This window comes from Cydia fagiglandana, chromosome 10 (assembly GCF_963556715.1).
Source record: "Cydia fagiglandana chromosome 10, ilCydFagi1.1, whole genome shotgun sequence".
NCBI lineage: Eukaryota > Metazoa > Arthropoda > Insecta > Lepidoptera > Tortricidae > Cydia > Cydia fagiglandana.
This window is the reverse complement of record NC_085941.1, coordinates 11812440-11838384: the sequence shown is the minus strand read 5'-3', so window position 1 is coordinate 11838384 and position 25945 is coordinate 11812440. Positions and strand designations below refer to the sequence as shown.

Here is a 25945-nt window from a genome sequence, read left to right as displayed (position 1 = left end):
TAAATAATTGGCACGAGCCAGGCTTCAAAGTAACTACTTCCATTTAAGAAGGCATGCTCACTGTCTGTTACAACACCGATTTCATTACAGAATCATTATTGCAGTAGGTAGTCAGCTAGAATTATAATAATTTGGATATATATATATTTATATATGGCAAGGTGCTAAGTCGGTGGAGGGAGAAGTGGCGCTGATTGCCACAAACACAACCGCCCCGTAGCGGCAGCCGTTAGAACTAATTTTACTCCATAAGCCTTAACCATAGATATAAGAATATACAGGGCGTCCCACAGCTATGCCACATGGAGGGAAAGTACCCTGAATATTGTAGATGGAACATTTTACTGAAAGAAGACATTATTTTAATTTTAAAAACAATTTAAACTGCATTCATGATTTTTAAATAATTACATGGTTGAACCGGGACTCGAACCCGCTACACGAAAGAAAAAAACACCCTGTAGCTTTTTCATCCCGATCGAAAGGCTTCATCATAAGGATTATTTTTTGCTAAATAACATAGTGTCAGAAACTAAAGAAAGACCATGAATGTTAAACATTTGATGTGAAATTTAGCGAAATAATCAAAAGAGAGCGGCTTTGTATTCAACAGAATGACACTCATTTTGAGCATTTGATAAATTAAATTGGTTAATTTGAATTAAAAATGTTAAAATACATGGGTTTCTTTTTATTACCGACACTATGTTATTTAGCAAAAAATAATCCTTATGATGAAGCCTTTCGATCGGTATGAAAAAGCTACAGGGTGTTTTTTTTTTTCGTGTAGCGGGTTCGATTCCCGGTTCAACCATGTAATTATTTAAAAATCTATGAATGCAGTTTAAATTGTTTTTTAAATTAAAATAATGTCTTCTTTCAGCAAAATGTTCTATCTACAATATTCAGGGTACTTACCCTCCATGTGGCATAGCTGTGGGACGCCCTGTATACAGATACCTTCCAAGCGAGCTGTCAGTGGAACCACTTTTATTTAGTGTACGATTAACAAAACGGCCCACTTTGCTGTAGCTATGTCGATAAAGTCATATCGATAAACTATCGACATTTCTTGCAATTTTAATTTTACTCCAAAGGTTTAACGATACCTAAAATGAACAAAAATGCTTTTATTCTTTATTGTGGTTATCAGATCACAATTTTATAGTCACGCCCCAGCAGGGAACCAAGGCAAAGTTCAGATATTTAATTAAAATACATAAATACCTACTAAAATAGGTGTTCCGCAATAATGGAATTATTTATTATATTATAATATATTCATTATCCATTAGCATTTCAATTATGTTTATGTTTAACGAAGATATTGAAGCTTCAATTAATCGCTATTTTCGTTCCGCTGTGTAGCGTTTATCGATATATAACATGATTAAAATCGACTTTTCACATCCCTAAAAGAGCACACATATACGTTTTTACGCACTCATGCACAACCTGGGTCACCTAAAAAGAGGACACTTGGATTTGAAGTCCATCTTGTCAACAGTATGGTTGTCCTTTTTTGACAAACGGAATTTTTAAAAGAGCAAGGAGAGAGAAATGATACTAGTTGCTGCGCCGTCAAATAGAACAGAAAGCGTTGGGCCCTTGGCCTTAACGTAGAAAACCCCATAAAATGAGGGCAGCACCAGTCGTGCTCCTAGCGAACAGATGTCGTCAAAGCATCGTTGTCTAAAAATGTCTCACGCAGACTATAAAAGTGTAAAATTAACTCAAAAGTGACAAAATAACATTACTAAACGGAGATGTAATTAAAACTGCTGGTATTAAGATGTTACCACCTGAGATGAAAGATAATCCACAGCAATTAGTGTTAAATACAATTACAATGGAAAACATAAAGCGTGTAATTAACATTTATCTTGCTTATTATGTATGATTGTGTGTTAAAATGAAAGATAGCATCAACTCGTGAATTATGTATGAGATCTCCAGTTTATCTTGAACGCTAATTTGGACATAGACTTAAAGAGGTCGCGGGTCAATCAATGATGGCCGTTTGAAACAAGGTCAAGAAACTGTGTCAAAACATAAACAATGTCACACCTTCAACGAGAGTGACAAGTTGTAAAAATCTTGATGAACCAACTTGAACGCCTTAACCAGATGTGGAGTCACTGAAGTGTTACTTAACTTTTTAGTTAGCTATAGATCGTGACCTGACTGACATGGTGACTCTAATGACCAGTATTGATGTCACTGTCAGGTTATTTTTAATTTCATCTGTTTTTAGGGCTTTGTTGTTGACACTATTGTAGGAACCATTATAGTTTCCGTACATACGTCGCCGTCTGTCTGTCTATCCGTTAGTTCGTCCGCGGCTTTTCTCCGTAATCGTTAGTGGTAGAAAGCTGCAATTTGGTTAGCATGGATAAATGTATATACTTAAATCAATCATGCTGACAAACAAAGGTAAAATCAAACTTAGAGGAAAACATTTTTGGGGTACCTACCCTACAGCTTTTTTCGTATTGTTTGAAATGCAACCTATGGAACGACCACTTTTTTATTTAGTGTAGGTACTGTTTTTTTGGATAGAGTTTCACTACATACTTTTGGAGCCGTAACGTCATCGCAATACAGTTACCTAATCTACGATTATACTACATGTCACACCCATAGAACGTTTGAAAATACTAAATTATACAAGGTGTCCAGAAAGGGTATCGGGTATTTGTTTTAGCGCCATATTCGAAACGGGGCCACGAAAGGGAGCGGGGAGGGGTTCGTGGCGTGCGCCATTTAGTGGAGTTTTAGCCACGCGATGGAACAGTACTCGGGGACGCATCGCGCATTTTGCGTAAGTACGAGCGTATTATCGTAACGGTGATTCAATAGTGACTGCTCAACGTCTGTATCGTGCGGAATATCGTACACGCCACGCGCCAAGTGACGAAATGGATCAGGATGTTCGAGAATACAGTTTTGAATTTTAATCGTCGCACCTGTATTCTCGAACATCCTGATCCGTTTCCTAATGCTATCGTCACTTGGCGCGTGGCGTGTATGATATTCCGCACGATACAGACGTTGAGCAGTCACTATTGAATCACCGCTACGATAATACGCTCGTACGCAAAATGCGCGATGCGTCCCCGAGTACTGTTCCATCATGGCTAAAACTCCACTAAATGGCGCACGCCACGAACCCCTCCCCGCTCCCTTTCGTGGCCCCGTTTCGAATATGGCGCTAAAACAAATACCCGATACCCTTTCTGGACACCTTGTACAAATAACGTTGCTTTTATCCTATCCCTTTGGTGCGTCGGCTTCCCACGGTTCGCGAGCGCATAGCTTCAGACAAGCCGGTAATTGTGTCGCTTAATTTCAACTCGGGTAAATCCATTCGACCCTCTCAGCAACTATCTACCCTACCTTTTCTTAATACCAAAATCTCATAATCTGACGGATGGATTTATCCGAGTTTGAAGTTAAGCAGCTCAATTGTTATACGTGAAGTATGTACGTGGTGTGGGCCTAAATATGAACTAAATAGAATAATAATAAGAACAAATGCCCTTCTGCCCAAATTATACTATCCAATTAAGTTCATTATGAACAAATACAGATTTCACAGACATATAGGTAAGTAGATATCCAACCACTTGTCTACTTTACATGCCGATAACCAAGCTCTGCAAAGACTGCATTTGTGGTTCCATACCGTAAAAGTACCAACGTGAAGAAGGGTCCCCCATTAAAAATCCGCGGATGTTCACCTGTTTGTCTGTCTGTAAGTGGACTGTATCTATATTTAATGAGGAAACCGTTAAAGTTTATTTAGTCATATTTTATTATTGCCAATATTGTTCGGAATACACACTTACAAATCAATATCAAGGTTCATCAATAACCTCACAGCTCGATAATCAAGGCGCTTCAATGAATGTTCTACGGATATAGACGTTAAATGAGGTTTTCCTATGATAAAATGCGTATTAATAATTCGATTAAAGATGAATTATGATGCAAATAAAATATAGGTTATCGAATCGACAAAAAATATTTTATGATGGAATATGATCATAAACAATAAAACTTATACCTATTTATAAAGATTAATACATACATACGTACTATAAATATATATGTAAATAAATATATAATGTACCCAAGTACAAGTAATACATGCAAATAAATATTAGAGAATTTGCTTTGCATAGATTCAGAAATATTTATGTAACTACAAACAAAAATTATATCTTCCAAAAATGTGCCTGGCTTGATCATACTAGGCAAAGCTTGTTAGTACACAGAAAATATTCCATACCCCAAATAAAAAAATAAAAAAATGTTTATTGTTTACAATAGAGGGTACGGTTGTAAATGTATAACAACACCAATAAATAGATACGAACCCAGAGACGTTGATTATCTGAAATATTTATAATTAGATTAGCTAAATGACAACATGTATTATACATACATACCTCACTCAAACAGTGACGGCCCTTCTTTTCATACAAATCGCAGTACAAGCGTCTGTAGAGCTATATGTCTGTAATCATAGTGCGGCCAGGCCATAATATCGCCTTTTTATTGTTCATTAAACTTGTGTTTCCTTACAGAGTTCATTACACCTCTTTGTCTGTTTACCTTCAGTATCATTTTCTCACTATTAAAATTAAATATCAATTTGGCGGTGACGATGTTGTAACCAGAACAATTTGCTAATGGCCAGCCTTGGCTAAGGCTATGTTATTTCCTTCATAGTTACATATATAAGCTATATTTTTGGATGAAGAAACATATCCAGTGTCACAGCTAAGGAAACAACATGATTGGAAAGGTGAGAACGATAGAATTTAACAAATAAAATAAAATACACATATGACTCGACTGTTATGATACCCAAAGTCGGAATTCGATACCCAACAAAATATTCATAGAATTTAAGTTTTTATCAGAAATCAGAAAATTTGCTTTAAATATAGCCTTTAAGTTTATTATTTAAGCTTATAGTTTAAGTATCCACGGGAACAGTACTGGAACAATCTAAATGTTGCTGTTCAGAAAAATAAATCATTGGTTTAGTCTGAAATAATCTTGTTTGTGTACAAATTGACCTGATTCTTGACTTTTTTATATACCTAATGACAATATGGCGATCCTGTATTCTGTAAAGTGCCTCTACCACTCATAAATTTTCCCATTTCAGTTCGCTCTTCTCGTCTGCCTGTTTGGCCTCGCTAGCGCTGGAAACCTGTACGGCGGTGGGCTCGGTTACAGCTCCCTTGGCTATGGATCACTTGGCTACAGCAGCGGTTACGGCTACGGAAGCGGTTACGGCTACGGCGGCTACGGCTATGGGCACGACCTCGGCTACTCCGCCCCCATCGTAGCCAAGACAGTAGTCGCCCCTGTAGTCAAGACCATTGCGCCCATCTCCTACGCCCACGCCCCGGCCATCTCGCACGTCTCGCAGTATAGCTACCATGGATCTCCCATTGTTAAGTCTTACGCCCCATTGGGCTACTCATCGTACGGACTTGGACATGGATATGGCATTGGACACTCTGCGTACGCCCCTCTTTCGTATGGTGGATACGGACATGGTTACAGCCACGGCGGCTACGGCTACGGTGGTTACGGATGGTAAAATATAGAACAGTTGTAAATTATTTAGGTATGTATATAAAAACAATAAAAAGACTTTCCAACGTTAAATATGTTTCATATGAATCTTAGAATTAAAAAGTATCTTGACAATATTAATAATTTCCAGCAATATTACCAGTTTATCCACTGGCAATATCATAGAAAATATACCTAGTCCTGAAAAAGAACCTATTTTACCGACAAGACCTTCCCAAACTTCTAGATTAGATTATTACTGGTATTAAACCAATAGGTACACCTGACAATTTCAAAATATTAAATACTTACAGTAATGTGGGTACTGCTTTTAACATTGCAGGAAAAGGTATTCTCCTATCATTAATATTAGAATAAAGAACTACAATACCATTTTACTCGTAAGTACCACTAAAAAAATTATTTTGTATTCTTGCTGACCTAAAACCGTATTGGCATCTTTAAAACTCTTTTTTGCCAACCCTTTTATCGAATAAAGAACCTTAAAGGAATATTAATATTTTAGCGTAGGTAAATGACAAAACCGGCCACGTGCGTGACCCACCACGCACAGAAGAGGTTAGCTAATCTTCATAAAAACTTAAAAATGCGTATCTTCACCGCAGTTTCTCAAACTTCGTGGCTGTTAAGAAAAAAACCTTCACCATATCTCTGACTTCTCATATACCATAGTTTCTGATTTCATAGGGGAATCCACTATAATTATACGGCCCTAATTACTTATATTACATGTACTATTACTTATATTATAATCACCTTACATAAATATCAAATACTCTAATTTTCAATGACTCGGTCACTAATATTACGCCATCGATTCTTTGTTTGTGGATTGTACAATAAATGACCATTGGATTATTCCGGTTGACTTCCACAGCCAGTATACATTGATCTCTTGATGGTGAGTTGGCGGAGCCGCAGCCGGGCTCAGCCTTACCTGGATGTATCTAAATCAGTTACTCAGAACGGCTGCAAAACAAAACCTTGGTTCATTCATGGTTCATGATCCGGCAGCGGCACGTAGACCGCTAGGTTTATCTTTACTAAAAACTGGGCAAGTGCGAGTCGGACTCGCGCACGAAGGGTTCCGTACCATAAAGCAAAAAAAAACGGAAAAAAATGCAAAAAGAAAACGGTCACCCATCCAAGTACTGACCACGCCCGACGTTGCTTAACTTTGGTCAAAAATCACGTTTGTTGTATGGGAGCCCCATTTAAATCTTTATTTTATTCTGTTTTTAGTATTTGTTATTATAGCGGCAACAGAAATACATCATCTGTGAAAATTTCAACTGTCTAGCTATCACGGTTCGTGAGATACAGCCTGGTGACAGACGGACGGACGGACAGCAAAGTCTTAGTAATAGGGTCCCGTTTTACCCTTTGGGTACGGAACCCTAAAAACACTATGGGCCCGATTCGGATTATGAAATAGACATATTAGACATCTTTTAGACATCACCAAGATACGATAACGATATGTTTAAGATCTAACCTGTCAAATTTGACATTTGCGCGATTCTGAAGATACTCTTGAACGGTTTCCACAGGATATGACTTAGCGCCAGTTGCACCAACCACATTTGACAGAGTGATCAACGTCAGCCGGCGCGCCCCAGCGCTTTACTATGAAACTTTCCATACATAAAAATTTAGCGATACGAACAGTTTGGTGCAACCGACCCTTAGAAATCTAATTTACATCTAATAGATATCTTACTCTATCTAACGTATAAGTGACATTAAGTAGTTGCCCGAATTGCGCTGCAAAAGAGAACTGTTGATATCTAAACTATAACGTATCCAGAATGGATCTAGAACGTGTCGTCTCTTGTGAATATCTTGAAATTCGAATACGGCAGTATGATTGAGTTTATTTATGAAAAATGGTACAGTCGAAAGTTTTAATTTATGACCGTATTTGTGCCCTGTCGCAGTGACAATAGTATGAGGCGACTTTCATATTGATTATCACTGTGACAAGGTACAAAATGGGTCATAACATAAACTTTCGATCGTACCTATTTACCTATTGATCACTTCGTAATTTGTATAATATATATGTGTATTACCAGAATAGTTTCTTATGTACCTATTATGTGTATCATCAATTTCATTAATATTACATTCATTTTATTTGCGCATGATTAGGAATTTTGCATGATACCTACGATTATAGGGTGACGAAGTCAACATTACAAGAGATTTTATGTATTTATTTATTTTATTTTATTTATTTAAGGTTTACCAACAGATACAATACTACAGAAATTACAGATAAAAGCCATAAGTACATGAATAAGTGTCTATCCAATTATAGGTAAACACAACATGCGTCAATTCTTAGTACATATTTAATTAATTAAGACCTAAAGTATAAAGTAATATAACATACTTATACCTACCTCTTTTCGTCATTTCTGTCTGTCCGCGACTTAGTGGCCATTTATCTCAGCCTGTTGGTAAAGAACTTACGCCTGTGATTTTCTATCAAAAGTTAGTTGAGTTTTGGGCCTAAGTAAAACTACTTACAGTGGCATAATACAAATCAGCTTCACGCAGAGTCTCCCGCCAGTCTGTATAAGCAGGGTGCAGCCAAAGTGACAATCGTTGCGCTACGACAGCGAAGCGCCTTGTGTCTCTCTCTCTTCCATATTAGTGAGACAATGATAATTACGTTTCGTATGGTACGAAGCGTAATCGATTGGCATGTTAGCTACTCATCCTTACGTAGCAAAATAATGCGTAAAATATAACCTTACGACTACCTGAACCACTACCACCAGACATTGACAGATACGCTCGCGTCAAGTAACTTACTTTCTATGCATCTCGCTCGTACTCGTATATTAGTGCAAGCGAGATGTATAGAAAGTAATTTACGTAGACGCGAGTGTATCTGTCAATGTTAAAACTGGTGGTAGCCGTACTGAATCTACCTTATCGTGCGCCGAACTTCATTCCTATTGAAAGGCTTTTCACCGTAGATAGTTTCTTTACCAAGGAAACAATCGGTAGTCTATAAATAGAATTAATAGAGTCGTTGACTTTAGTGAACCATGAACTTGACAATGGCAAATCCAATAGCGCACGGTCTATTTCATTTAGGTTCTATAAATATTAATTAGCTAATTAACAACAGCAAATAATATAGTTTCGATTTAAATACATAACATGACTTTTAATTAGTAAGTCGGTATATCAAATATCAAAGGCAAAATGATATGTCGGTTAAATTCGCATACTATGTATTATATATTCTACTCCCTAAAAATCACTTAGCGCCACTTGCACCATCCCACTAACCTGGGGTTAACCGGTTAAACTGTTAACATGATCACGATACATAATATATCTATAAATATCTAATCACCTTAGTAACTTTTTTACGTTACTGAGAAATATTGCTCTAAACACACAGCTGAAGGCAGGAGCTACAGTAGCTGACTACACTAACTGAGGCTGACTGTGCCCGTATAAAACGTGCTCAATTACTGGTACCCGGTAGTCAAATAAAATTATTATAATTCAACCCAATTCACGTCCAATCTTGCGGAGATAAAAAAGAGTTGTAAGTAACTTACAAGGCTGCTCTAACATTTACCGGGTGTGGCCTGTAATACGAGCAAAAATTTTAACTGTAGGCTGTACTCCTCATACTAACCAACGTTTGTTCAGCAACTTTTAAAAATAACTTGTGGTTTGATTTTTTATACACTTTAAAGTTTATTCTAAGACGCAATGTATTGCGAATTTTGTTATGTTTAAGGCATGACAAGCAACGTCAATCACAATGATATGGCGAGGCGATGGCGTACATTGAAGATAATATTTATTTTGTATGAAAAATAGGGAGTCTAAATACTTCATAATTTTTAAAAGTTGTTGAACAAAAGTGTCACCGTTTGAGGAGTACAATCTATGTTTTAATTATTTGCTCGTGTTACAGGCCACACCCGGTATATTAACTGCTTGTATAACAAAGAAGTAACTAAACAAATCCTACATCCCCTGTTAATAAATTACAGTTAAGAGAACTTCAAGATTTAATTAGACAAGATTATAAGGGAGAACTTGCTGGAGATGATTATCAGGTGTTTTACGAAATAATTCAAATTAGACGGAGTAATTATTCAACAATAATGTTACACCCGAACACGGGCGCGCTGCAAAAAATGTAATCACGTTACGGTCCGTTTCATAGAATAGAGCCTTGGCAAAGAATGCTTTATATCCTACCTTTTTCATATAAAAGCCGGCTAACAATAGCAGGAAAACATTCAAATCATCACTTTTGAAGAAACAACAACAAAATGTTTGCTAAGGTACGAGCAAAGCATTTTAAAAATCCCCTTTGTTATCTTTGTTACTAGTATTTTGCAATATTAAATTCCTTACCACAGTAGGACACTCATCGACTTGTAAATAAAAAAATATTTTCTTTGTTTCAGATCGCTGTGATTGCCGCCTGTCTCTTCGGCTTTGCTCATGCTGGAGCGCTGAGCTCCGGCCTTGGCTACGGCTCAGCCCTCGGCTATGGCTCAAATCTGGGCTATGGCGGGTACGGTAGCTATGGCGGTCACGGCGCTGGGCTGGGCTACGGAAGTTACGCCGGCCACGGTGGTTACGGAGGACTTGGATATAGTGGATACGGCTTAGCCGGCCACGGTCTCGGTCACGCCACTTCTCACGTGTCTGTGGTTAAGAGTGTTGCTCCTTCTTATTCAGGCCTCGGATATGCCGGTGTTGGGGGTTCAGCCTTAGGCTATGCTGGCACTCCTGTTGCGACTTCGTACGCTAACCAATACAGTGTACATGGCTCTCCCGCCCACGGCTATGGTTACGGTGCGGGAGGTTACGGTGCGGGTTACGGAACCGGTTACGGAGCCGGTTACGGTGCTGGTGGATATGGCGGTTACGATCACGGTACCTACGGACACGACTCCTATGGACATGGTGGCTGGTAAAAAGTGAATTTATGAAGTATTTATTATTCATTAGCCAAGACGACTTTTATATTGAATTTAAATAAATTATTTACTTTCTAATCCTATTTTTTTTATTTGTAATATAGTTATGCCTGTAATGTTTATTGTTTGGACAAGTATCAGCAGCATGGGAAAAAGGCTTGTTCCCTTATTAATAAACGCTTACTAAAGCGGGCAAGCCGATAATAATCGTTTATCCCTTTCCATCATATCAATACGTCGGAAAGGGACAAACGATTATTATCGGCTTGTCAACTTTAGTAAACATGAATAAGAGGGTTGGTCTATACTGTCTCCTATATACACATCATAAATCGTTATCATAATGAGAAAGAAGTCTTTATGACAGGGATGGACGCTGCAACACGACTGCGCGTGCGCAAGTGCGCAGTATGGATGCAAATGTCACATAAGTTACAGCGGGGGCTTGCAGTCCGTCTTAAAGCTCTTAGCTGTCATAGCTATAGTAACGAAAGACAATTATGTGTTGTACAGTCAGCCAAGAAAGTGGTTTACCACTTTTCGACTCTATCAATCAGATAATAGAGTCGAAAAGTGGTAAACCACTTTCTTGACTGACTATACTCGGTCTCGAGTTTTGAACGTATTAATGACAGGTCCATAAGAGCTATTGATTAGTGATGTACCGACTATTGATTTGGCCGACTAGCCGCCTCGCTCGACTAGGCGCTCGGATGGCCGATTAGTCGGCCGACTAGTCGGCCAGATAATTAGTTTCATCTAAGTTCGGTTCAGGTGCACTTAAATCGTTTTACCCCTTTCGTTGCGCTATTCATCATGAATCCTGAGGCGATTTAATACGACAACCGAATCGACAATCGAACAGAAAGCGAACACACGGTAAATAATTCGAACAAAAGTTTTCGTAAGCACCTAGATACAAATAGGTATTTGGATAAAATAGGTGAAAAGCATATGGTAAATATTTGCTTGTTATTTCTTTATGCCCTGTTTTTCTGGCACTTATAAAGTGCCGACTAATCGGCCATTTTTGTTGACTAGTCGCCGACTAATCGCCGACTACAAATGTGGCCGGATAGTCGGCTTTCCCAACTAGTCGGTACATCCCTACTATTGATTCTTATGGTCCGCTATCATCGGCCTTCGTTTGATCCATAATCACTGCGGTAATCAGTTGTAATTAGCTTCGTTGTTGTATTGGTGCAAACGCAATAACAAGCGCAGCCGACTTTTATGAAAATACATTTGCCAATCTTTTACCGTACAAATCCCAAAATACTTTACCTACTAGAATAATCATATTTATTCTAAGTAATATGATGTTGAGTCTTTGAATTCAATACATAAAAATTGACTTAATTGTAATGGCAACCCACTGTCCTCAATGTTTAACTGGGTACTAATAAAATTGTCTCTAAATAGTTCTCGTTAATAGACTTCCGTTAACAACATACGATAAATAAAATTATTAGCATAGCTATTAAATTCGTATCTTTATAAAAGTTTAGTAAGCCCTTGATAATCAAGGAAGCAATTACATAATCCCTCAGAAAGATCTTACCGGAACGTTTCGCTCAGGATTTCCTTATGGATCCAAAATATCGATGGCACATAAATAACTTGTGTGGGTAACGTTAAGATCGATGGGTGGAGCCTCACCTTGACTTTGTAAACATACCGGTTGCAATAACCAATGATTAATACCTGTTCGAAGATACACGTATAAAAGCGAAAGCAAGTGCTCCGAAAAAGTATTCCGACAAGAACACTCATACAAACATGTACGCCAAGGTACGCAATTGGAATATTATGGATATTTCTTTTTATAATAAGTATATGGTATTCATATGGGAGTCCCATACCATAAACTTAATAATAGTCCCTAATGGGACTAATGTGCTGTGCAAAGCAAAGCCTGTATGTAGAGGTCCATAAAAGCTTCAACTTTAATTGACTTTGTTATTACCTTTAAAGTCAATAAATTCAAACATTACTATTAGAGCAGTTTTCTCACTCTAACTTAGACTTATAATTTACTTTTTTTTGAAACGCTAGATGTAACATTTCATGATTGTAACTACAAATTAAGCTTTATTTATAAAATACCTATATTCAACGAGTTTCATCAAAAAAAATGTTATATTTTCAGATCGTAGTTGTCCTGTGCGCCGCGGGCATCGCCTCCGCCGGCAACCTGCTGCACGCGGCGGCTCCCGTAGCGTACGCCGCTCCCGTCTCCTCGGTGTCATACGCCACGCACACGGCGCACACCGGCCCCGTCGCCACGTACGCGGCTGCCCCCGTTGCGTCATACGCTGCGGCTCCCGTCGCGTCATACGCCGCCGCCCCCGTTGCCACCTACGCCGCCGCCCCCGTCGTCAAATCCATCTCTCCTGCCGTCTCCTACCAGAGCATCTCAACCCACTCCGCTCCCGTCGCGTACGCCGCTCCCGCTGTGGCGCATTACGCCGCTGCCCCGGTTGTACACAAGACCCTTGCGCCTGTGGCAACTTACGCCGCCGCCCCAGTTGTACACAAGACCATCGCCCCTGTAGCCACTTATGCCGCTGCCCCGGTTGTGCACAAGACGATCGCCGCGCCCGCCTACTCTGCTTACCACTCTGCCCCCGTGGCTTACGCTCCCGCTCCCGCCGTGCACGCCTACCAGGCTGCCCCCGTAGCCACTTACGCCGCCGCCGCTCCCGTAGTCAAGACCGCTGTCACCTACTCCGCTGCCCCAGCTGTCTCCCATGTCTCTTATTCCAGCGCCTACGGCAACTACGGCTGGTAAACTAAGTTAAAACTGGTTGCGTTTTATTATTTATTTTTTCAGTTTTATATCTAACTTTTGTAAATACGCAAATATAAAAAGTGAAAAATATGTTAATTTATTATTAATTTACCGCCCAATATGCATCCAAAACAACAAAAATAAGACCATTAGAAAATGATCAAATTACACCTTAGCCTAAGCCTTCTAAAGTCAATTTTCATAAATATTAAGGGATAAGTAACACCTATTTACTTCTACTTTGTATGCTTTTGTCATTGTCACTCATTAGATATACAAGCAATTTTACTACCAAAGTACAGTTCGCTGTTACATCCTCAATAACTTATCATGTAAGGTAACTAAATACTCTATTATTTATCCACTCGATCAACTAGAAACATTGATAGAGCCATCCTTTAATGTGCAGAAAACGGCCCAATCATAAATCAATTCAAATGAAACCAAAATCGAGACGATGTGATAAATAACGGCAGTGATCCCTGATTTATTTTTCCGATCGTTTTTCTGGCACAGCCTTTCAGTCCATTTCGGGGTTGTTATTGTCATCACTTGCTGAGCTCGGGCGAGCGCTTATATCATAAGGGTAACATTCCATTTCTGACCGCAGCTGCACTACTAGTACTGAACGCGTCGGTGTTATTGTCAATTTCCATAGTAGAATGAACAGTAGTGCAGCTGTGTTGGAAATGGACTGTCACCTTAAGAGTATAAGAATAAATCTGCCGTCTATAAAAAAAAATTGAAGCTTAAATATATCAATATAGGAGAGTGTTTACACTTTACCTGTAATGATAACATGAATGTTATGTAAACATTTCATAATTTTCCTTTGGTTAAGTTAGGGAGAAGGATATATATAATTTTTCTTTACATTATTCTTTACAAATCTCTTTCTTTAACTAATTGTAAGTAATTAGGCAGAGTTTTTGCACCATAAAGGATGACTCACGCAAGAACGGCCCGGGTCCGGGCCGAGGCAACCGACACTTCATTTTCTATGATAGGTGACCGGTGATCACGTGATGCTTTCTATATAGAAAACGAAGTGACGGATGACTCGTTCCGGGCCCGGGCTTTTCTAACGTGAGTCATATTTAAGGATTTCTTCTTACCTCTTTGAGAAGGTATGATAAAGAATTTGGAAGAGTATGTAATTAAGACATCCAAAACAAATCTGATGACTCGTGACATGAGAGAATTTGACCTTCGGATGCCGCTGTCCTGCCGGACTTTCAAAACCAAAATTGGATTTGCAAGTCACGCTCGCACCCATGCGCGTAATAGTTAAATAAACCCCTTTCAATAGCAAGTAATACTCATACTTAAATTAATAATTAAAAAACTTGTCAGGATGTCGCCTTCGACGGATACGTCTGGCCATCATCATCTGTCAATTTCCTCCATATTCGTCCCTCTCCATAATGGCGGCAGTCTCGTGAGGCGGAGACAAACTCTATAAGAATAAGTGCCTAACCGATATTTTCATCTATCTAATACCTTTTAACGAGCAATTCTTGTATATTTATTTATTTATAAATACTATTTCGGGGATCTCGGACACGGGTTTTCGGGGCCGAAAAATCGATCTAGCTAGATCTTATCTAATGGGAAAAACCGCATTTTTGAGTTTTCATATGTTTTCCAAGCAAAGCTCGGTCTCCCAGATATTGTTTATAGAACTAATGAAGGTAAATTGGTGAGTTTACAATTTTCCTATGAGGCAGTCGCTAGAATCGGCCTAGCCGTATGAATCACGCCTCGGGACCGACCTCAATATGTGGTTGACGTGGAGAGCCGGTTACTGACACAGTTTTATACAAAAGAGTTTTATTTGGACCCTTGTCAATGATTTAAGTACTTTTATTAATCTGAAAAGCGTTGAACAAATTGAATAATTGTTCTGAAATTTTTAATGGTTGAACTAAGGGTGGAATTAAGGGTCTGCTAATTTTAAAACCAGTGGATTGTTAATTTAAGCCTTTTTTTCCCTTTAAATGGTCACACGAATCTTGAACTCTGTTGGGATTAAATAGATATTCGAATGTGAAAGCTCACGATGCTGTTGCACTTCAAAAAAAAACGACCAAATTGGTCAAACGGTCGATTTTTATTTTATTTTATTAGTGTAACAAAAACTTGATACCTACTTATATAAATAAATACTTAATTATTAGTACCGTTAAAATTGCTATATTGAGCTTTACTAATGAAGTATAATTTTATTGATCAACTAACCTGACTGACGACTAAGAATATTGCAAATATTAAAAATACTTACAATATAAACCGGTTTATTCATCAAAAAATGTAATAAGTCACAAACCTATATGACGGTGACGGTGTGCCTCCATCGACACCAACGAGGACTATGAGGATTTTTTTTGTTTTATATGTACATTATACTATTACCCATTAACACTCAGACTAGCAATGCAAACACTATAAGGTTCGAATTAAGCTTCAAGATTTTATTGGATGCTCTGACTCAGATGTAAACTTAAATAAGTATAAGTACCTGCGTAGCTCGATTACTTTTTAAGTTTTATTTGTCATTATTTAATCTTCAGGAACCACTTTTAATTTCAATATTGTTTTACTTACACTTCTTACTAATAAATACCTACATTACATAAACAAGATATAATACTTATATTTTTTCATCCTAGGTATAAGTACGTTTTTCGTTTGTTTATTTACCGTATTAGCTCCTTTCTACCCATATATCAAAGACCCGACAAAGGAGGCCGTATAATATAATATAAGTAGGTATACGTAGGTACTATAATATAATGATAATGAAAAAAATGTGATGTTTGTGTATAATTATTTTTTACTTTTTGTTTTCTGTCATTATATTACATTAAATATCAACATAAAATATTAACAATCTGTAACAATTAACAGTTCGTCCGGATAGTTTACCAGCCATAGTTGCCGTAAGCGCCAGAGTAGGTCACGTGGGATACAGCAGGGGCAGCGGAGTATGTGACGGCAGTCTTGACCACGGGAGCGGCGGCGTAGGTGGCCACAGCGGGAGCAGCGTGGTATGCTTGCACGGCGGGAGCAGCGTGGTATGCTTGCACGGCGGGAGCAGCGTGGTAGGCTTGCACGGCGGGTGCAGCGTACGTTTTGGCGTAAGCCACGGGGGCAGAATGGTAGGTAGAGATGGCAGGTGCGGCGTAAGTCTTAGCGACCACGGGGGCAGCGGCAGCGTATGCCACAGGCGCAGAGTGAGTGGAGTAAGATGAGTAAGACACCGCGGGAGAAATCGACTTAGTTACAACCGGGGCAGCGTAAGAAGCTACAGCGGGGGCGGCATAGGTGTGCACGGCGGGGGCGGCGTAGGTCTTGGCAATGACGGGAGCAGCGGCAGCGTACGCCACGGGAGCAGCATGGGTCGAGTGGGAAGAGTAGGAAGAGTAAGACACCGCGGGTGCAGCGTACGTCTTGGCATAAGCCACGGGGGCAGACTGGTAGGTAGAGATGGCGGGCGCGGCGTAAGTAGCCACAGGCGCGAGGGTCTTCTGTACAACCGGGGCAGCGGCATAATGCGCCACAGCGGGGGAGGCGTACGCCACGGGAGCGGAGTGAGTCGAGATGGTCTGGTAGGAGACGGCAGGAGCGACGGATTTGACGGAGTAGGAGGCAACGGGGGCGGCAGCGTATGACGCGACGGGAGCCGCAGCGTATGACGCGACGGGGGCAGCAGCGTACGTGGCGACGGGGCCGGTGTGCGCCGTGTGCGTGGCGTATGACACCGAGGAGACGGGAGCGGCGGCGTACGCTACGGGAGCCGCCGCGTGCAGCAGGTTGCCGGCGGAGGCGATGCCCGCGGCGCATAGAACTACGACCAGCTGTAAATAGAGTAAATAAATTAATAAACTGAGCCGATGAAACTTAAACTACAAAAGTTATTTTACGAAGGAAGTTACTAAGCTGTCATAATTAAATATTTCGGTAATATAAAACCAAGGACCCTATCCATTATCCCTTGCATGATTACAAGGCACAAAGTATTATTTACTTTAAAATTTCTTTGAATATCAAATGAAAAAACAGCAGATGTGATGTATGAAGAAGAAAATAATATTGAGTAGTAAAAGTCTATGAATAAGAATATAAAAATTTTGCTGTATGAAATATTTTGATGTTATCTTTATACCTATTAAATTTACACAGTGCTGTCTATTGCGCTTAATTTTTTTTTTTTAATAGATACTTCTATAAATATTTAGTTAGTTACTTACTTAAAATGGCTCATTATCATTAAACATTTGTGTATTTACCTATCTGAAAAAATCTAGTTGTTTAAAACAAATAATAAAATCATTTTCTTATTGTTATACCTATTTTAGCACGCTAACACAATTTTATCTAACGAGTTTATTAATTAAATTTATATTTAATTATAATGTATTTTATTAATTGAGGTTTGTTAATCAAGACATATATTTTTTTATCACATACTTTATTTTATCTTTATATTTTTTATAACCCCTGCGTACCTTTCCGAACATGTTTAATCCGTGTGTTTTGATGACAGAATAATTTCAAGAGCACTTGCGTTCTCTTTTATACCAGCGTCTACAAACTGGTATCGAATCCTCGAGCTATCCGGTGCAAATAACATCCATTACATTACAAAATAGCGCTTCAGGCTACGTAATTATATGGTAGCAAGAACGAGTTTCGCGTGGCATTATGACTGCGAACTATAACAATGTCAGGGTAAAGCTCCACCCAAACTTCCAGTAATTGATACAAAATATATTTCCAGTCTCGTTGTAGGAAATTACTCGTAACCTTTTAGATGTCTTTGCAATTTCGACTTATGCATCCTGAATTCGATGGCCAAATAGCTTGAATATTTACTTATGTACATATTTATGTTTAAGTATATTTAATTACATCTCAATTACTTTAAAAAGCCAGCGAAGAGCTTTCGGACTATGATCATTTTACATTTTCGTGCACATTAGATAGGTTATGGTCCTTGATAGACACTTAATATGTATAACAGTAGGTGCACTAAAAAAACAACAGAGTAAGTAATTACTAACAGCTTACAGATACGCCAGGTAGGATGACAGTTAGCATATGTCATGGCATAGGTAGGTAAGCCACGACACAGATTTTCAAAGCATCCAAAAAAAAACATGACAAGATTGTGAAAGGAGAGACTGAAATTAACAACCCTGTCTTCAAGATTTTATTTTGTAACAAAGCTCAGACAAAGCTATAGAAAAAGGTAAAATCTGTACAAAAGTTTACAGTTACAGTTCTTTAGTATTAAGGGTCACTGTAGACGTACGGGCATGCCACAACTGTAATGGGGTTCTTTATAATAAATAATTACGTAACCAGCTCACCAGGTAACCATAAAAGGGAGCATCAATCATTTGAATCAAAATCTTCAGTCTCATCATAATTAGGATTTCTGGGAAGTGCTCAAAATTAAATTATAACAGTGTAATTTTGTAGGGTTATTTACTACAAAGATAACCAAGCTCAAAAGTCTAGCGTCCTCGATTTTACTCATAAACAACCCTCTGAAACTCCTTAAAATTATATTAAACTAATGTTTAAACTAGCGGTCGGCAACCTGCGCCCGCGGGCCGCATGCGGCTCGTGAAACTGTCACTTGTGGCCCGAGTGCCGCCTTGGCTATTTTGTATGTAATAGTGACAAACGACAGTGTCTCAGAAAGTCATAAATATTAACAAAATACGGCCCGCGTCACCTCCGTTAACTACTATGTGCCCCTTGGCTGCTAAAAGGTTGCCGACCGCTGGTTTAAACGATGTACAGTTGCAAAATATTTTAGGTTTTGTTATTGTACCATATATTAATTAAAAACTAACATTAAAATGTTTAATTAGGTACTGACATTGCTAAATAAATGACTCAATGTCTGTCTGTTAAGGTTGCTCGCATTTCGTGTTAAAACTTATGCGAATGGTAATTCAAATTGATGGTCAAGTAATTGACATCAATGTGACATTTTAAATTTTTAGCAATTGGCACAATAATTGTAAATGAATACTGCGATAAAATTTAATTTTGGTCATGTCCTTATTAACTAAAAGACATTTTAATTGATGCATTCAGACGTATTTATACGAAATTTAAATTAAACATAAAAGTTAACCTTATTAAGCCCTAACTTCACAAACTCTAGGTCAAAGGCCCCTTAGTCAAAATTGGTCAAAATTATGTGAATTGGCCGTTTCGCTGTCGTCACACGGGCGTACAGTGAAACAATTATTCAGTGTTCATTACCTATTTGTTACACAATTAGGGTTGCCAACCGTACTATATTATATAGTATTGTACTATATTTAGGCTCTCTGCATTATATACTTTTGGAAAAATATATAGTACGCTAAAATACTATATTTCCGATTAAACGTACATTACACTCATGTTTAGTATTTTATCTAAAAGTACTATATTTTTTTGAAATGTACTATATTTTTGATGCCTTATTCTGGAAAATACTATATTCCACCAAAAAAAAAGTTGGCAACCCTATACACAATAGTTCTTGTACTTACTAACGAAACGGCAAAGCCACATATTTTGACTAAGGAGTAGTTTGTAAAGTTAAGGCAAGAACCTTGTAGAGTTAGACGCTTGGCTCAATACCTTCTTTACCATAAGGGCACACGTGACCCGTGCCCAGGGGGGCCCTGGGAGCCCCCATCCTCGGGGGGCTCCGAAGGACAGACAGCAACAGTATATTTGATTACCCATAATAAATAGAAGATCATGTAGAAATATATTACTTTAATTCGCTTTCTTTATTTTCCAATAGGGCCCCAAATTCTTATGTGCCCAAGGGCCTCAGCATAGTTAAAGACGGCCCTGGCTTGGCTCTACATGAGATCTTATAATTTTTTGACAGTGCGAGCCTTGTAGCGGAAGCAGTTATAAAGTTGACCCAAAAATTTTTTATTAAGCTATGAGCTTCATCACATATGTTCCTTGAGTAATTCTAAGCATTTCAAGCCTGGGAGCCAATAAGAAATGTGTGTCTACTCGGATTTGTAATGGATTCAAACTTTCAACCCCTTTTTAACCCTGTTAGGGGATGAATTTTACAAAACGCTGAAATTACTTTTCCTGTCTTTTAATAATATCCCCAAATACAAAGATTCAAGTCCCGCGTTCGAAAATTTTTTTGATATCCATACAAACTTACAACTCCTTTTTCACCACCTTAGGGGATGAATTTTCAAAAACGCTGAAATTAGTTTTCTTGTATTTTAATAATATATCGTTTTACGAAGTTTCAAATTCCTAGCTTAAAATAAAACTTGAACCCCATACAAACTTTCATCCCCTTTTTAACCCCCTTAGGGGTTGAATTTCTCAAAATCGCTTCTTATCTCTTGTACACTTTATAAATGTAATCTAGTGTGCAAATTTCAACTTTCTATCTTTTGTAGTTTCGGCTCCGCGTAGCAAAAATCTCCAACCAAATTTTTCACCTTTTTACGTTTTTCTTGTAAAATTACTATGAAATTGAAAAAACAAATATCAGCAATGAATTCTACGTCTTTGGTTTATACGAAAATGATACCAAACTTGCCCTAGTACCCACCAGGATCAGAGTAGATTTTTTTTAAAGATGACGGATGGCGGCCGTCTTTGTACCCCACCCTCCCCCCCACTTCAGGCTAGAAATGCTTAGAATTACTCAAATATCAGATGTGATGAAGCTCATAGCTTAATAAAAAATTTTTGGGTCATGTATGGCAGCGTTACATAACTGACTCCAGTATTGTGGTTTCGTCTTGGCAACATTTTACATGAAAATGTAATATGTTTTGGTGGGATAGATATATCTACATTTCACATTTAAAAGTACGTATGTATCTACACAGCCTAGCGGTTTTAATATAAGTACACGGTGTGTAAAAATAACTGTATTTCTGTTGTCGGGGAGGTTTTGGGATTAACCTGAGTAAGTTTTGCTATGGGACCAACTCCGAGATTACGAAAAAAAAGCGGCCAAGTGCGAGTCGGACTCGCCCATGAAGGGTACCGTAGCTGCAAGTAACATAATACAAAAAATTGCGGTTTAAGATTTATGACGTATTCAAAAATACTACTTACTAGACCTCGTTCAAACCAATTTTTGGTGGAAGTTTGCATGGTAATGTACATCATATTTTATTTTTATTTTTATCATTCTCTGATTTTAGAAGTTACAGGGGGGGGCACACATTTTACCACTTTGGAAGTGTCTCTCGTGCATACTATTCATTTTAGAAATATATCTTGATAAATATAAGATTATATCTTGTCTTCCTTTCTGATTTCCAGGCTTTACGCCCTCTTAGGGGATTAGGATTAGGTTTCGAAAACAGACAAACTTATATACCTGTATTTAAAAAAATATAATGCCTTTTCCCCCATCCGCATTCGGCTAGCGTGGAGACTATAGCCCAAGCCCCCTTGCGCATGAGAGCCTGTGCCCTCAGTTTGAGCAGTGTGACGTATATATGCTGAATTATTTTGTTTTATACATAATGCCTTTTCACGAAGTTTCAAGTTCCTAGCTCCAAACTTTTACCACCATTCCCCCTTTTAGCCCCTTTGAAGGTTGAATTTTTCAAAATTTATCACGTGTAAATACTTGCTTGTAAATATCCTATGCCTTTTCCGCGTGTGTACCTAATATTGGGTGTATTATAAAGTATACAGTACAATTAAGTTTTAAGTTTTCATTGTTAGGGTTCCGTACCCAAAGGGTAAAACGGGACCCTATTACTAAGACTTCGCTGTCCGTCCGTCCGTCCGTCTGTCACCAGGCTGTATCTCACGAACCGTGATAGCTAGACAGTTGAAATTTTCACAGATGATGTATTTCTGTTGCCGCTATAACAACAAATACTAAAAACAGAATAAAATAAAGATTTAAATGGGGCTCCCATACAACAAACGTGATTTTTGACCAAAGTTAAGCAACGTCGGGAGTGGTCAGTACTTGGATGGGTGACCGTTTTTTTTTTGCTTTTTTTTGTTTTTTTTTTGCATTATGGTACGGAACCCTTCGTGCGCGAGTCCGACTCGCACTTGCCCGGTTTTTTTTTATTTACCGTTGGTGGCCCGATCACCTACCTATAAGTATACCTATTGTCAATTATTTTGTTGTAGCAGGGAATTCCCTATTGAAAAATGTTATTTAAAATCAAAAACAATAATATTTCTTTCATTTGTTTATTCAGTCCCTAAGTATCTACAATTATTGTGATTCATTTACCAACCATAGTTAGCTCCAAGACCGCTGTAGGAGAGGTGAGAGACCGCCGGGGCAGCAGAGTACGCAACAGTAGACTTTAAGACGGGAGCAGCATGGGCGTACGTAGCGTACGCGGGAGCGGCATGAACAGATACTGAGGGAGCAGCGTACGTGGAGATGGCGGGTGCGGCAGAGTACGCCACGGCGGGAGCAGCCGCGTACGTGGCTACAGCGGGACCGTGAGAGGTGCGCGAAGAGTAAGATGACACGGAGGACACGGCAGGCGCGATGGTCTTAGCCACAACGGGTGCAGCGTACGCATGCGCTACGACCGGAGCAGCGGCATAAGTGGCCACAGCGGGAGAACCGTGAGCGGTGTGGGAGGAGTAAGACGAAACAGAGGACACAGCTGGGGCGGGTGCGGGTGCGGCCGCATAAGTCGTGTAAGCGGGAGCAGCGTAAGTTTTGGCGACCACGGGGGCGGCGGCATACGCTATAGGAGCGGCGGCATACGCAGCGACGGGGGCGGCGGCGTACGTGGCGACGGGGCTAGCGTGCGCGGTGTGTGTGGAGTAGGAAGAAACTGCCGGGACGGTCTTGGTGATGACGGGGGCGGAGTAGGCCACTGGAGCGGCAGCGAGGAGACCGCCAGCTCGGGCCGTGCCCAAGGCGCACAGAGCAACGATCAGCTGAAATTGTCAACATTACTACTTAAACACCTACTTATTAAAAGTCCAACAATAACAAGATAAGGATGATAAAAACGCGACTATTCATCAACCTCGTGCTAGCGCTTTTCACGTTACATCCTTAAAAACCTAAGACCCGCTTCAAAACTTAGTCCTATTACTGCACTACCTAACTCGGAAAATTAACTTTCATGGAATTAGCTATATACAAATTATATATGTTTAACTAATAACTCTTAAGTATCCATTAACGTTCGCTTTTAAGATTTCTTTCAGGTTTTTTTACAGCTGACATTACTATGAATAGAATATTATAATTATTTGGATACCTTGGCGTACATGTTGCTTCAGTTAATGTTGGCAACTGAATAATTATCGCAAGGAACGCCTTGGTTTTTATACCTACCAACTAAATGTTGCACTAGTTTCACTTTCATTGTCAAGGCGTCTACGATGTGTAACAAGTTAGGTGCTCCTAGTAAGCGCGAACCATAGACCTAGTATTATTAGTTCAGTCATTATAGATTTTGACCTGTGAATAATCAGTTCTTGGATTTTTTTTTCGTAGTTCCCTCGGGGGGGTCACTGGGAGTGTGAATTCAAAAAGTAGACTGTGTATATTCGAAATCCGCTTTTTCTTGAATAACTCGGCCATTTTTGATTTTACAGTAAAACCGTAAGGACAAAAATTGTAGGAAATTTGATTCTCTACAAGTTTGGTCCTCACAATTTTTCTTCTAGGATCGATATTTTGTAAATTATAAATTAAAAAAAAGAATTTGATTATCTACAAGTTTCAAGTCCTCTTCATTTATGCCGTAAAGTTGAAAATAAACGAGATGATGAAAATATTTTGAATTTGTCGCTTTTTTAAAATTTTTCAAACCGCTTTCTCTGCTACTTCTACTGAAATTTCCATAAGTGCATCTCGTTCGGTCGTGTGGCCCCTCCCCCGTGTCATCTCTATATTATTGTACCTCTATGGCGCGAACAGTGGACGCCAGGGGAGGACATCCAATTTGAAAGGGCACTAGCCGCACTAGGTTAAACTGATTTGTAACACCGAATTGTAAGCTTTCAATAGATTCTGTTCGGAAAGATAAAGAGTCCTGGAAAGTATTGGGCCCCATACATTCTACGACTCTTGTGAAGTTAACTGGGCTCCGAGCCTACGACCCACCTAACAAAAAATTCCAAATTCGGGACCCACCTCTTGGCCGTCTTAAAAAGGGGGCATAAAATAAACCGTTTTTTTTTTCCTTTATTTGCATTATGGTACGGAACCCTTTGTGCGCGAGTCCGACTCGCACTTGCCCGGTTTTTTTGAATTGGTGATGTGAAAACAACAAAATGACAATAACATTGTCAGTACCCAATTGATCTATTTGAAGGTAATCATATTCCGTTCCCTATTTTTAACTCCAATATAGTCGGCGCGATTCGGAAAATGTGAAATCGGGAAAATATATGTGACGTTCCATGGCAAAAGGTACCTTATGGCGGCCGCAATAATATTGGAGCGGCGTTAATAATAGCGTAAGCGCCAACCGCCATAGGGTACCTTTTGCCGTGGAACGTCACATATCTTTACTATTTCATATCTAGTGAATCATTTCCCGAATCGCGCCGAGTGTCGCATTTTATAGGAGCTGTGTAATTAAATTTTTATATATTCAGTCTTAATTAATTGCCTAAAGGTAAAAAAATAGTGCTAAAAATGAACCTTGATCTGGTTTTGCAGCAACTTAACACATCTATAAAGCTAGTTGATCTTGGTACCTACCATAATTAGGTACTGTAAATTACTGCTAAATTTTATTTATATTTTATTTTGCGAATGTTACTCATTGCATTAAGGATGACTCCCGCTAGACCGGGCCGGAGCTTCCGGTTCCGGTTCGTTTTCTATGGAAAGCACCACGTGATCACCGATCAGCCGTCATAGAAAATTACATGTCGGGTGCCTCGGCCCGGGCCCGGTCTAGCGTGAGTCATCCTTTAGACTCCATTCTATGCTAAATCTGCGGCAATTTTTATAGAACTAGTGTGGAAGTGTGTTCTATATTTTGTCATTGCTAACTTCGTGCAGAGTTAGCTAGGTCTGAATCTAGTGATGTTCGAACTTTTTCCATACTTCAAAAAATATTTTATTATACTATTAGATAATACATCTATTCATTAATATAGTTTTCATTATAAGCTTTTATTAAATAGCTGTGGTTAAATTAATATTATGTACAGTCAGCGTCAGAAGTATCTTCCATCCGAGAATAAACATAAATAAATAAAAATTATACGACATTATTCGCGTTCTTAAGTCTCGTATTTTTTAAAGTCTAATTATTCTACATAGGTACAGAAACTTTTATATTTTTGTCAAGCTATTACAAATAGATGTAGGTACTGTAAGCTATTATAAATAGTAGATAATTTTGACGCGTATAGTCTGATTCGTTACTTATGATGCTGACTGTACCTATTAGAAAAGAGAGTGCTACAAGGAGGACCCAAATCCAAATGTTTTCAAAAATTGTATAATGTTTTGCTAATAAAAAAAAATTGTTCTTTTTCATCACTTTTTCATTCGGCAATATTGTTTGCCCACCAAGATATTTTTAATGGTCCGGAA

The 25945-nt window shown here is 38.9% G+C and overlaps 5 protein-coding genes across 5 annotated transcripts; 3 read left to right on the top strand and 2 right to left on the bottom strand.

Moving 5' to 3' along the window:
• The first annotated feature begins 4557 nt into the window (after positions 1 to 4557).
• Positions 4558 to 5625, top strand: LOC134667880 (cuticle protein 64-like). Its single transcript, XM_063525274.1, has 2 exons — positions 4558 to 4810; positions 5180 to 5625. Exons 1-2 carry the CDS (start codon positions 4799 to 4801, stop codon positions 5618 to 5620), a joined length of 453 nt encoding a protein of 150 aa, XP_063381344.1. The 5' UTR covers positions 4558 to 4798; the 3' UTR covers positions 5621 to 5625.
• A 4007-nt stretch (positions 5626 to 9632) lies between these two features.
• On the top strand, positions 9633 to 10583 carry LOC134668329 (keratin-associated protein 6-2-like). Its single transcript, XM_063525810.1, has 2 exons — positions 9633 to 9941; positions 10068 to 10583. Exons 1-2 carry the CDS (start codon positions 9930 to 9932, stop codon positions 10581 to 10583), a joined length of 528 nt encoding a protein of 175 aa, XP_063381880.1. The 5' UTR covers positions 9633 to 9929.
• Positions 10584 to 12332: 1749 nt separating this feature from the next.
• Positions 12333 to 13467, top strand: LOC134667878 (pupal cuticle protein C1B-like). Its single transcript, XM_063525271.1, has 2 exons — positions 12333 to 12377; positions 12736 to 13467. Exons 1-2 carry the CDS (start codon positions 12366 to 12368, stop codon positions 13375 to 13377), a joined length of 654 nt encoding a protein of 217 aa, XP_063381341.1. The 5' UTR covers positions 12333 to 12365; the 3' UTR covers positions 13378 to 13467.
• Positions 13468 to 16284: 2817 nt separating this feature from the next.
• On the bottom strand, positions 16285 to 17999 carry LOC134667864 (cuticle protein 16.5-like). Its single transcript, XM_063525256.1, has 2 exons — positions 17886 to 17999; positions 16285 to 17234 (listed from the first exon to the last, which is right to left on the bottom strand). The coding sequence occupies exons 1-2, from the start codon at positions 17895 to 17897 to the stop codon at positions 16299 to 16301; spliced, it is 948 nt and encodes a 315-aa protein (XP_063381326.1). The 5' UTR covers positions 17898 to 17999; the 3' UTR covers positions 16285 to 16298.
• Positions 18000 to 22589: 4590 nt separating this feature from the next.
• Positions 22590 to 23676, bottom strand: LOC134667867 (pupal cuticle protein C1B-like). Its single transcript, XM_063525258.1, has 2 exons — positions 23646 to 23676; positions 22590 to 23316 (listed from the first exon to the last, which is right to left on the bottom strand). The coding sequence occupies exons 1-2, from the start codon at positions 23655 to 23657 to the stop codon at positions 22645 to 22647; spliced, it is 684 nt and encodes a 227-aa protein (XP_063381328.1). The 5' UTR covers positions 23658 to 23676; the 3' UTR covers positions 22590 to 22644.
• Between the last annotated feature and the right edge of the window lie 2269 nt (positions 23677 to 25945).